Source organism: Pholis gunnellus (genome assembly GCF_910591455.1).
Source record: "Pholis gunnellus genome assembly, chromosome: 17".
NCBI classification, from domain to species: Eukaryota; Metazoa; Chordata; class Actinopteri; order Perciformes; family Pholidae; genus Pholis; species Pholis gunnellus.
Genome location: NC_136544.1, coordinates 15,610,745 through 15,622,667, shown reverse-complemented (window position 1 = coordinate 15,622,667; position 11,923 = coordinate 15,610,745). Strand labels below are relative to the sequence as shown.

At 44.2% G+C, this 11,923-nt stretch overlaps 1 protein-coding gene across 1 annotated transcript; it reads left to right on the top strand.

Annotated features, from left to right (window-relative positions):
• The first annotated feature begins 186 nt into the window (after nt 1–186).
• mapk3 (mitogen-activated protein kinase 3) lies at nt 187–11,923 on the top strand. The gene is made up of 9 exons (XM_079177533.1): nt 187–570; nt 1,928–2,110; nt 3,187–3,376; nt 5,261–5,377; nt 5,522–5,636; nt 5,906–6,034; nt 6,189–6,298; nt 7,161–7,289; nt 8,184–11,923. Exons 1-8 carry the CDS (start codon nt 344–346, stop codon nt 7,278–7,280), a joined length of 1,191 nt encoding a protein of 396 aa, XP_079033659.1. The 5' UTR covers nt 187–343; the 3' UTR covers nt 7,281–7,289; nt 8,184–11,923.

Sequence of the window (11,923 nt, the reverse complement as noted above, 5' to 3'; positions counted from 1 at the left end):
ACAGGTTGCGCTTGTTTCGTTCTAACTACGGAGCCGTACGGGCGGGGCCTTTAGCCAACTGACGCGAGTCCGCCCAGGCAAGTCACCCTCAGGAGCATATCAAGCGCACCTGTATTAACCGTAGTTTGGCACGCGCATTTACGCTCGGTGCTGAGAACTAAATCCGGGCTCGCGCACGAAATCCATTTACACTCCCGGTAGTAGAGAGGGCCCAGGATCGAGTCGCTTTGCTTCCGTCAATCAAACAATCCGTTCGGTTTAAAGCCCCGCACGAACGTTAAACCGATCTAAGCGGCGGCGGTTCCTCGGTGAAACACATTGACAGAGTGGGAGAGGAAGAAGAATGGCGGATTCATGCAGCACTGCAACGGTCGCGGCCGCAGGCTCCAACAGCGCTACTGCTGCTGCCACTGCCGCTGCCGGGGCGGCTGTCACGGTGGCGCAGGATGGAGCGCCCGCAGCCGCGGGACCCAAGGCCCCGGCCGAGTCCGTGAAGGGCCAGATGTTTGACGTGGGCCCCCGCTACACCAACCTGTCGTACATCGGGGAGGGAGCGTACGGAATGGTCTGGTGAGTTGTCGTCTCTGTTGGGCCACCGTAGTGTCTAACGTTAAATCAAAGAGCGCTAGCTAACATAAGCTTGTTTGTTAGCAGATACTGCTAGCCCGTTAGCCCCCAACTGTTGTAGTCAACAAGCGTTTGTCCCGTAGATGTGAGCGTCGATGTACGTGTTTTGAAACTGCTGCCCAACATTCAGACGTTGTTGAGCCCGAGAGCAGCTCATGTTGTGGTTAGCATGTTAGCTCACTGGCTACAGGCGTGGCTATGAGCTTTACAGGAAACCAGATTGGGAGTGATTGCGTAGGACGGAGGTGGCTATATCCGACGAGAGATATGTTTTGCATTCAACTCGCAAATTTGAGTTAGTTATCGCGACAGCCGTTTATCACGCCCAGCGCTAGTCTCTAACCCACAGTTATCTCCGTTTGAATTGTAATTGCTCAACATTAAGCCTGCAGCAAAGCTGGTGCAGAGGATATGCGAAGTGGGATTTGTCAGTTGTTGCGAGGCCTTTCCTCGTGTTATCGCTGTCCGTGATCCACAGCGTTAAGCAACCCTTGTTGCACTTGACATCAATGCCAAGTCATCGCAATGGAGGCTGAACCGTGAAGGTGGATGCTATAGCACGAAAACTGGGGCCCACACATCCATCTCAACAAGACACTCCGCGTACACCATCACTGTCAATGTGTCAGCACATTGTCAACACCCACTGATTGGTACAGTGAAAGCAAAAACAAATAGTTTCATCTTAGGATCTACACGTTGTCCTTATTCCCATGTTTACAGATGTTTTGTTCCAGATGTGACATTAACGGATGTTTACATTCTGTGCCGTTTGTTCACGTCACAGCATTTTACCACAAAGGTGTACATGCGTGTCAACTTGTCCAGTTTCTGCAGTGTGTTGTGCAATAGGAAAACACGCCTTTTACCAGTGTGATGTAACTGGTGTTCCCGTTGAGGCTAAGGGACTAGCTTGGATTTGTTTTTCTCACAGAGGGGACAGTGAATTCAAGGGTCCCAGAAATGCACTATTCACAGCTGCTCTCAGCCTCCATGTACTCTACACCTACACCACACTGACACCTACAGAACAGCTCCACATATCGCAGCAAAACGACGTGTCACATGTGCATCTTGGCAGTGGTGAAAGTCTGCTGCGCCCTTTCAGCCCTAAGTATTAGCCCCGTTTCTGATAGTGTGTGTGTGTGTGTGTGTGTGTGTGTGTGTGTGTGTGTGTGTGTGTGTGTGTGTGTGTGTGTGTGTGTGTGTGTGTGTGTGTGTGTGTGTGTGTGTGTGTGTCTTGAACAAAGTGTAACATGAGACCTATTCTGTGCTTCTTTTCCGCATCCACCCTACCCAGCTCTGCTATGGACAACGTTTCAAGCCAGCGCGTAGCCATCAAGAAAATCAGCCCCTTTGAGCACCAGACGTATTGCCAGCGCACACTGAGGGAAATCAAGATCCTGCTGCGTTTCCACCATGAGAATATCATCGGCATCAACGACATTCTCAGGGCACGGCACCTTGACAACATGAGGGATGTGTATCCTTTAAAGCTTTACAGCGAGGGTCCTCCTGCATTTCTGTCACTTATTCTCCAAACATAAAATGAAATCAAACTCTTATATAGGATTAAACTGATTTAAAAAAACTTCTTCCATACTTGGATTTAAGCAGATAAAAGCATTATTTTCTTCTTTTTTTCATGCTGCACTTACTATAAGTGTAGCACTCAAAAGGTATTAATTTAAACATCTGGTCATAATGCATTAAAAAACGGTGTACAGTGACTTTTGAAGAGTAACTTTATTGCAACAGCTTTGTTTTTTTTTGTTTTTTTAAGTGTGTGGGAGAATCAGGATTCTGCGGTGGCAAACAAATAAACAAGGAGTTATTAATCCGGCTTCAGTCTTGGTGCAGAGCTTCCAGATCGGTTTGATCAAGAGTTCAGTGTGACCGTTAATAAGGAGGACAACTTTGAGGCAATTATGTTTCTCGTGGCCTTTATGGCTGGACAAGCTACATTTATGGCTAAATATGAAATCTAAATGATTATAAAATAGTTTTTACTGATAATTATTTTAAATTACAGTTCATACATTGAGATTTGTTTAATAACATTGTCAATGTTAATGCAACTATTTCAAGTGACCATAATGATAACATATTCTACAATTAAAAGAATAAGTACTGTGATGTTGAGGCATACGTGTTGATCTTTACCCAGTCGAGCTGTTTAACGTCTTCTAAAATGGATCATTTGAGTATGTTAACTAGTTTTGATTCAACATGTCTCCTGTTTTTGGTTTTTCTGTATCTTCGTTTTGATGCTTGGTCTCTTAAGTTGCTCCACTTTGTTGCTTTGCGTTGTTGCTGCCGACTTGTGGTGATGTAACCAGACCCAGGGACGGCACCAACACCACTTTTCACGTTTTATTCAGTATGTAGCTCAGCTGGTAGCCGCATTGCACACCAGGGTCGCATATATCAACAAGACTAAGAGTCTACAGCCGTGTAGGCGGCTCTGTGGGGCTGTCTTAGCGACCTCATGTGTCTCCTGGTGTCGGTGGAGACCGTCGGCCCTCTTTGTTGTCCTCCTTGACCCGCGCGTCCGTCCAGCTACATCGTTCAGACCCTGATGGAGACGGACCTGTACAAGCTGCTGAAGACCCAGAGGCTGAGCAACGACCACGTCTGCTATTTCCTCTACCAGATCCTGCGAGGCCTCAAGTACATCCACTCAGCCAACGTGTTGCACCGTGACCTCAAGCCCTCCAACCTGCTCATCAACACCACCTGCGACCTCAAGGTCTGCAGACACACACACACACACACACACACACACACACACACACACACACACACACACACACACACACACACACACACACACACACACACACACACACACACACACACACACACACACACACACGACCCATCATTTCTGGTAACAATAGGCTACTCTATTCATTTTGTCCCGTCGCAAAAAAAGGGACAAGTTTTGGTGGTTTTTTTGTGTTATGGTGGACGTTACACATGAACCTAAATGAAAACTACTTATGTAAGCTTTGCACAGCGTACGTAGCTGTATAATAGTGGAAATCCTTCACTTATATGTTTGTAAATTTAGCATATATGTGAAACATTCCCTGTGATTCAAAGTCTGTGTACGTGGTAACTGGTACACTTCAGATTTGGAAGTTGGTTAAAAAGAGGATATTTTTGTAATCTCGCACACATTGTGCATTTAAGCCGACTGCTTATTTTTCTTTAGCTAAAACAGTGACATGTTTATTTAACTATTGGTACAAAGTGTAAGTTGCAGCGCTCCACAAGATTGAAGAAGAATCTGAGGGATGTTGGATTGACTGAAGCCCTTCCTGGCTTCATCATTGAAAATATAAACACTGACTCTGTTATTAGCCGATACTTTATATCAAACTACTCACAGATGAATTGTGCTGTCGTAAACATTTCTCTAAAGACGTTTCCCGTCCCTGATTCCAGTTCTTAAAGCCGTGTCTCCCTTTCCTGGTGAATAGAGTAAAACATGCAACGAATATATTTCACTATGAAAGTTCTTCAGCTGATTACTTACTTTAAGACAATTATGGTTTCTATGAATTATGGTTATTTGCATGAATCAGCCAGGTTCAAAATTCTTGTTTCATTTTGTGGACATAATGGAGTCAAAGGTTTTTACAGAGGGGATTTTGGAAATGTCCTTTTGTTTAATGTTCTATACATCAGGCTATGAATAATATATGAACACTCCCCTCACTAAACACCTTCAGAATACAGAGAGGAAGGTTTGGTGTGTGTGTGTGTGTGTGTGTGTGTGTGTGTGTGTGTGTGTGTGTGTGTGTGTGTGTGTGTGTGTGTGTGTGTGTGTGTGTGGAAGTGCTGAAGTGGAGGTTTCTGGCTCAGTCTCAGAAAAACCTCATTTTGAGAAAACAAGCTTTTTAAAAATATGTTTAGTAAAAAAGAGACTGTAGGTGAAGAGGGTAAATAACAATAACTAATATATCTCACCATGAAACCTCCCCAGTTGGTTACTGACTTTAAGACATTTAGTTTCCTGAAATGTTGTGCTTAAATGTGCAAATTAGGCATTATGTAACGCTGACTTTTGGTGAATGTAGGAAAAATTCTACAGACGCAAATAGACAAAGTAGTAGAATAAACGCCTAAATGTGTAATTGTTTGTAGCGTCGTGTGTGTGTTTCTTCTTTTATCAGCTTGTCGGGTCAGTTTGTTCCGTCAGAGATTAATTTAAGTCTTGCTTTTGTTTCCGGAGTGTCTGGTTTGTCTTTTTTTTTCAAAAAGCAGCTATAATAAAGGCATCGATAGGAGCCATGAGGGTTCTCTTTGCCGAGTTGAACGGCTTCAGTGAACACTTGTGAGTTCTCAGCAGCCAACCATCAATCCCTGGATTAGTTGATCATGCGGGAGGAGTGAAGAACAAAGGCAGCACATGTTGCAGCTGCTTTCTGACACATTCCACTCCATGAAAAACAGAAAAATAAACCCTTATTACAACAGCTATCTGTTCCATCTGTTCCTTTGTACCACTGATAATGTGGCAACATTCCCATTCCCATTGAATATAGGTATTGTAATACTTAAAATTGATTTAGAATACTTGATCTACCGTAAGTGTCTGACCTCTGACCCTTCATGTAATCCTCAGATCTGTGACTTCGGCCTGGCGCGGATAGCCGACCCCGAGCACGACCACACAGGGTTCTTGACCGAGTACGTGGCTACGCGTTGGTACCGGGCTCCAGAAATCATGCTCAACTCAAAGGTGTGTGTGTGTGTGAGGAACCGATGTGGATTCTGAGTTGGACTGAGGAGCTTTTTAGTTTGTTGACTGTTTGGTGTGTGTGTGTGTGTGTGTGTGTGTGTGTGTGTGTGTGTGTGTGTGTGTGTGTGTGTGTCTCTCTCTCAGGGCTACTCCAAGTCCATTGACATCTGGTCAGTGGGCTGCATCCTGGCTGAGATGTTGTCCAACAGGCCCATCTTCCCCGGGAAACACTACTTGGACCAGCTCAACCACATACTGGGTGAGTCTTCACTCATTTCTACAAAATGTTCTCACTATTTGAAGCACCGAGTACGACTATCAGTTGTTGTTATTTGCAGGACGATCATTCGCGTTTGCGTCCACTCTTGATTGTCCTCGTTCAGAGTTCTTCTCTCAAGTAACTCAACTTTTTGAAAACTGAACTTGCACAGTTTCAAGTAACTAGAGTGAGACGTGGCCGAGCTGAAAATGAGTCGAGCACCGGCCATGTTGTAAAAAAAAATGTCCCCCTCTCTCCTCTGTGTGCAGGCGTGCTTGGCTCTCCATCTCAGGACGATCTGAACTGCATCATCAACATGAAGGCGAGGAACTACCTGCAGTCCCTGCCTCATAAACCCAGGATCCCCTGGGAGAAACTCTACAATGCCGACTCAAAAGGTAACGGCAGCGCACCGCGGCGTTCATTTGTAAGGGGAGAAAATACGCTGCTGCTTCCTTAGATGTTGAGAACAGACCAATCAATGGTCCTTTTGTATGAGTCTCCTGTGTAATACCACTGTACTAACTGAAGCTCTTGATGAATGTGATGCAGCTCTGGACCTGCTGGGTCGCATGTTGACGTTTAACCCCGTGAAGCGCATCAGCGTTGAGGAGGCCCTGGCTCATCCTTACCTGGAGCAGTACTACGACCCCTCAGATGAGGTACGCAGTGACGGAGCCCGCTTTTCATGCCGAGTTATCGACCGTTGCAGTGTCGCTGCAGCAAAAGGCAATCAGTCAAAACAAGAAAGATGACAAGTTGTAAGAAGTGAAAAGCTGCATATTCCATAAAACCCAGTGATGGAGAGAAACCTTTCTTTTTCATTATATTGTACATTGTACTGTCCTCTACAGAGGAAAGGCATACTTGCATCCACACTGTTCCTTTTTAATTATGGGAAGCCGATTACTATTAGATTCATTGTGCAGCCCTGGCCGTCAGTCAGCCAAGTTTTGAGATTTGCACAAACGTTGGAGGCCTTTTGGGCCTTTTTCCCTCCAACGTGTTCGTCATTGTTTTCAATCATGAGCCAAGATTTGATCGTGAGCCTTTCCCTGCGTTGTGCCGGGAAGCCTCTTAGCTCTGTGTGGAATGCAATTAGTCTTAAGTTAGCTCCAGGGTTCAGCTGGAGGGAGGTCAAAGAACGAGCATCTCGGTTTACGTCAGCGTGGACTGAATCCTACCGCTGTAGAAATCCAAGCGCTGGATTTCTACACCAGTTTGTCCACTTTTTTTGTTTTTATTCAGATCAGATTTCAAACCTTTTACTTCACTGTTCGGGCTGCATACAGTCTCGCCAGTGTTCCCCACGTTGCAGCATTAGTCTTGAAGCTTAACTTTTATATACATTTAATCTGCCCCTTATATTTTGAATTAGTGTGTGCAGCATGTTGCAACAATGCTCTTCTCAATTTTACCACCAAGACTTTGTTTTAAGCTACATTTGAATGAAATGGCTCTCCAGCTTTAGTGGAAGTTGTGTTTTTATATGTTTTTAATGTGTTTTTATGCGTTTGTGTGCAGCCGGTAGCAGAGGAGCCCTTCACTTTCTCCATGGAACTGGACGACCTTCCCAAAGAGAAGCTGAAGGAACTGATCTACGAGGAAACCGCTCGTTTCCAGGAAACCTACCAGGGCTCCTGAGACGCACAGGTACGTGGACGAGGCTGCTCAGCATGCAGTCAAACACGAGCTTCTGCTGCAGACATACTTTAGAAGCTATTCCTACCCAGGTGTTAAGCTAGTTTTCCTGGTTTAAAGTCTTAACCGGTTTAACTGTGCGGTTAGAGGCTACGTGATGGCTTTCTTGCGGTTGCTTGAGCCCGTTCATACATCAAAGTATTTTGGGGGTAATGACTCTTGCATCGTCTTGCGAGGTTGATCAGCATTGTGTTCTGTAGAAGAGAACTGCAACCCCGTGTGTGATTGTGTTTCCTTTCGAACTGGAAGCGCTCTGAATAGACTTTGTTGTGATTTGAGACCACTAGATGTCAGTGGAGCATTAATGCATTCATTCAAACACACCCAAAAACTCTGAAGAGACGATAGTAAATATACGCATGTGGCTCCGAGAGTCAAGAGAAACATGGCGCTACCAAGACGAATCCTCAACGACCGACTTATGTCTGACTGCATGCATAATATTCAACGTCTATGTTTTATATTGAAGGATTGGTCTGAAAGTGGACTCTGGAAATGTGAAGCATGTCCAGGATCAGCTACGTATGATTATAGATGAGGTCTTAAATTTGACCGTACATCCTGTCGGCTGTGATGACACCTTAATGGCACAATGCAGCGGTGCAGGAAGACAAAAAACTAAATGTTTAAAGATCCACACGGGTGTTTATTTCATCACGGACTCACTTACCATCTTTCAACTCATTATTTGGAAGTTTAATCTAGTAGCTTAAAGTTACTGTGAGGAACTTTTAAACACCGTTTCTCTTTAAGTGTGTGAGTCTGATCCTTTAGGATGTTAGAATCGGACTTAATATTCATTCAAAGTGGGCCTAAGTGCATTTCTTTGTCTTTTTTTTTTTTTAGCCCTAAAGAGTGACAAAGCCACACAGAGGCTTTGAACAAGAAGACTCCAAACGACATGCTAAAACAAAAAGGAAAAAAAAACGCATCTTCAAGAAACCAACAAAAAGAGAAAAACAAGAAATGAACATTTAACTGCTTATCTTTCCATTTCTACTGCAAGAGAGCTAAGTTTAACTTTGATTTCTGTGGTTGGGTGGGGTGGTTGGGTCTGTCGTACTCATGCTGTTTCAGTTTTGTCCATGTTGGACTCTCCCTCCTCTCACCTCACATTTGTTTTCCCTGTTAAACGTCCCGCCTCGTCCTGTCCCATCTACAGTAACGCTCTGTTCCCCTCCTGTCCTGCACCTGTTGATCAGTCTGAGCTCTCTCTGTCATATAAACTTCTGTATTAACCGACGCCATAACTCTCTTGTCTTGCTCCATGTAAAGTACAACCTGGAAAAAACCGAGGGCTAAAAGAACGGGGATGCTAATTGGGTGTGTGTATATACAAATATATAAAAGCTTTGTTTTCTTTCTCTTTACAGTGTGCTCGTCGCAGTTTTTGTTTGTACACCGTTGTTCGAGTGTTTTCAGATCAGTTCGGAGTCGTATCTTTGTTTTTGGGTTTATATTTGCAAGTCATTTTTTTTTTTTTTTTTGTTTTTTGAACACTTGATTTTGAGACAAATATTCAATGTTTTTACTGGCATGTTGGCAGGTTTATAGATTTCTTCTCTTTTCTTTTTTTCTTCTAAAAACAAACTGTATGATCATATGAATGCATGCATTCCTGAAATCAACCAAAGTGGCGTAAAGATGCAGGAACCCTGGCTGGGGAGCAACTAAAGGAATCTCTTATCTGTCGTTTTTGAGTCGTACCGTAGACACATTTCTCAACCTTTAACTCGTACCGAGGGCAGACGAACGCAACTCCCCCTTTGGTGGAAGTTGGTTATATTCAGGAGGCGCTACACGATTGGACCAAAATAGAGATTACGTATAGTTTCTATTATTGCGCGTTCATTTAGATAACGGCGATGCATGCGCCCCATTTTCCAGAACATGCACGGCCCTCTGACGGTCAGGAACTACCTGACTTAGGTTTGTTTAGTGGTGGATGCAGAAACGGCAAGAGCTGCCAGATGTGAGACAGAGGTTTAACATTACTGTATCGTCCACATTTTGCCCCACAACGTCCATAAACGTACAGTATTCCATTCCAATTCTAAATGACTTGGCATCACCGAAGCCCTTGTTTCTCAGCTCCTCTTGCTCCTAAACTTCGCTCAGTCCTTCACTTACAGAGCCACGAACACATTCTACATTATTCTGGAAAATGGGGGCCCGGTTGACATCGGCGTTCCCGTCCCACCGTGCTGGTTTTTATACTGCGTTCCTATCCGACTGTACAGAGTCTAACACAGGCTGCGGCCTAACTGACAGCGAAGGCCCAAATCTAGAATCAAATTCATGTATTCAAAGTGGCCATACTTAAATGCGGTCGAGAGAAGTGCACTTCCCCAACGAGCATTTTCAGATTACGATCTTTCTGGCCCATTGACGCAAGTGTTTGAATGTAAACGGCCTGAATTACTGGAGTCTGTCACTGCAGCTTAGTGATTTTCTTTTTTTCTTTTTTTAACAAGAGCAGCACCTCTTCTACGACTACTAAGAACACTGTAAGCCGCTGGGTCACACGGGATGCAAAGATTCACATTTAAACAACTTTCATCTTTTAAGACTGTTGTGTATCAGAGAATTCAGGAAAGTTGTTCAGTTATGACTCGGACGTCGATGTGAGCGTCATTTTAACAACATGATAGTCAAACCCAGGAATGTCGGAGTGCTGTACAGTTGTTCCTGCTCGGCGCACGGCCAAGCGTCCATCACCACGTCGTGCAGTGTATTTATATATAAAGCCTCTCTTCTTGCGCTCCCTCTCCTCCGCCTGTGTGCTTTCTTTGCTACCTTGTTAACATACTGGATGTTTATACTTCGATGTGGGTGATTTTTGTAATGCTACGTGTTTCTTTGAGTGTGTGCATGTGTATTATGTCTGTTGTCCATATGTTCCCTGTCAGTGGCTGCTCCCTCCTCCTCTTTGTTCTGGATGTGTTAACGGCTGCCCGCGGGTCCAGCTCCATCACCAGCTCAGTCTGCACTAATTTCTGCCTGTTGCACTGGGACCAGTACAGAAGCCCCCTTAAAATGGACCAACACATGCACTGGATCCTCTCTCTCTCTCTTGCTCTCTCTCTTACTCTTACTCAGGGGAGGCCTGTGATGCTGATAGACTCACCGGCCTCGCCCTCTCGCAGCAAAAACCATTCGTTTGTCTCTCCGGGCTGTTTACTCAGAAGCCATATCCAGCACTCTGGGATCGCCGTGAGGCTCTTTGGTGCATGTGGTGATACGCATACTTTTAGTTTCAACCTCCCGACTCTCACCACGCTTTACTCAAAGGGCTGCCCCCCCCCCCCCCCCCTTCTCTCTCCTCCTCCTCCTTTCTGTCTGGGATTGGTGAAGACCTTCTAATCCATATCACCGACTTTGCTCCCACTTTCCTCCTCCCCTCTGCCAGAAAATCATTGCGCCTGACTCGCCTGGATCATAGATCGTGGATGGTCACACATGCAGGAACCTCGCATTAACTCAATCAGCACGTCTGCACTTTGTCTTTCCAGCCACGCTCGCTCCCCTCAGAGGTTGTTTTTGTCTCGTATCCTCCGTTTTCAGCTTTAAGTTTCGCCTGCTGCGTGTGTGCGTGTGTGTTACAGCTCATGGATCGTCTACAGTAATTTATGTACAAAGTGTTTGTGTATCTGCTCATCAGTAACATAAAGCCAAGACTCTTTTTGTTGTGTGTGTGTGTGTGTGTGTGTGTTTTGGGCCCTTTCCCTGCAGTTACCTGTGCTTCTACATCTGTGAGATTTTTCTTTTGTTCTTTTTGACCGACACAAAAACAGTCGCACAGATATTTTGGATGTGTTTCATATGTATATTTGGTCACCAGTCAACCAGGCCCAGCTTGCTTCTTCTTCTTCTTCTTTTCCTCTCTCCAACCGACCTGCCGACGAACCAAGAGGACCCCATTTTGCAATCCTCCTGACACACACACACACACACACACACACACACACACACACACACACACACACACACACACACACACACACACACACACACACACACACACACACAGACACACACACACTCTTACTTCCTCTCTCTTTCTGAGGAGTGTATCCGTGTGTTTGTGAGAAGTTGCACTTAAACACACCACATACATTCACACGGTATCGAGTCTGAAGGCCTGACCGTCATGAGGCCTGTTTCCAGATATTGTTGTTTTTAAATGGCTGTTCTTATTATTGCTATTGTTGTTGTTATATTGGTGAGTTGTTGTGTTTTCTTTCTTTTTTTTTTTTTTCTTTTTTTTACATTAAAGGGAGTTAAAGTTGTATCTTTTTATTAATAATTAGAATGTTTTATTTGTATTTTTTTTTTCTCTTTTGGGCGTGATTATTATTATTGGCAGTGTTCAATCTTTCTGAAACCTTTTTTTTTTTTTTTTTCTTTGATTTCCCCTCCAAGATCTTGTAAGGAATTATTTTAAAAGAAGATATACGTAGATTGTCGGAAGAGATACGAGTTATTGAGGGTTATAGTCTGTATATTCTATGGGTATTATGAATTAAACGATTAACAAAGAAACAGAATTATATACATATAATTAAATAAAATTTCCTGATACTGCT

What these genes read in the sequence shown, in the direction of transcription:
- mapk3 (XM_079177533.1), top strand. Translation starts at nt 344, where the DNA reads ATGGCGGATTCATGCAGCACTGCAACGGTCGCGGCCGCAGGCTCCAAC. An exon ending in GGAGCGTACGGAATGGTCTG is followed by an intron (nt 571 to 1,927) that starts GTGAGTTGTCGT and finishes CACCCTACCCAG; the next exon opens with CTCTGCTATGGACAACGTTT. An exon ending in ACACCACCTGCGACCTCAAG is followed by an intron (nt 3,377 to 5,260) that starts GTCTGCAGACAC and finishes TGTAATCCTCAG; the next exon opens with ATCTGTGACTTCGGCCTGGC.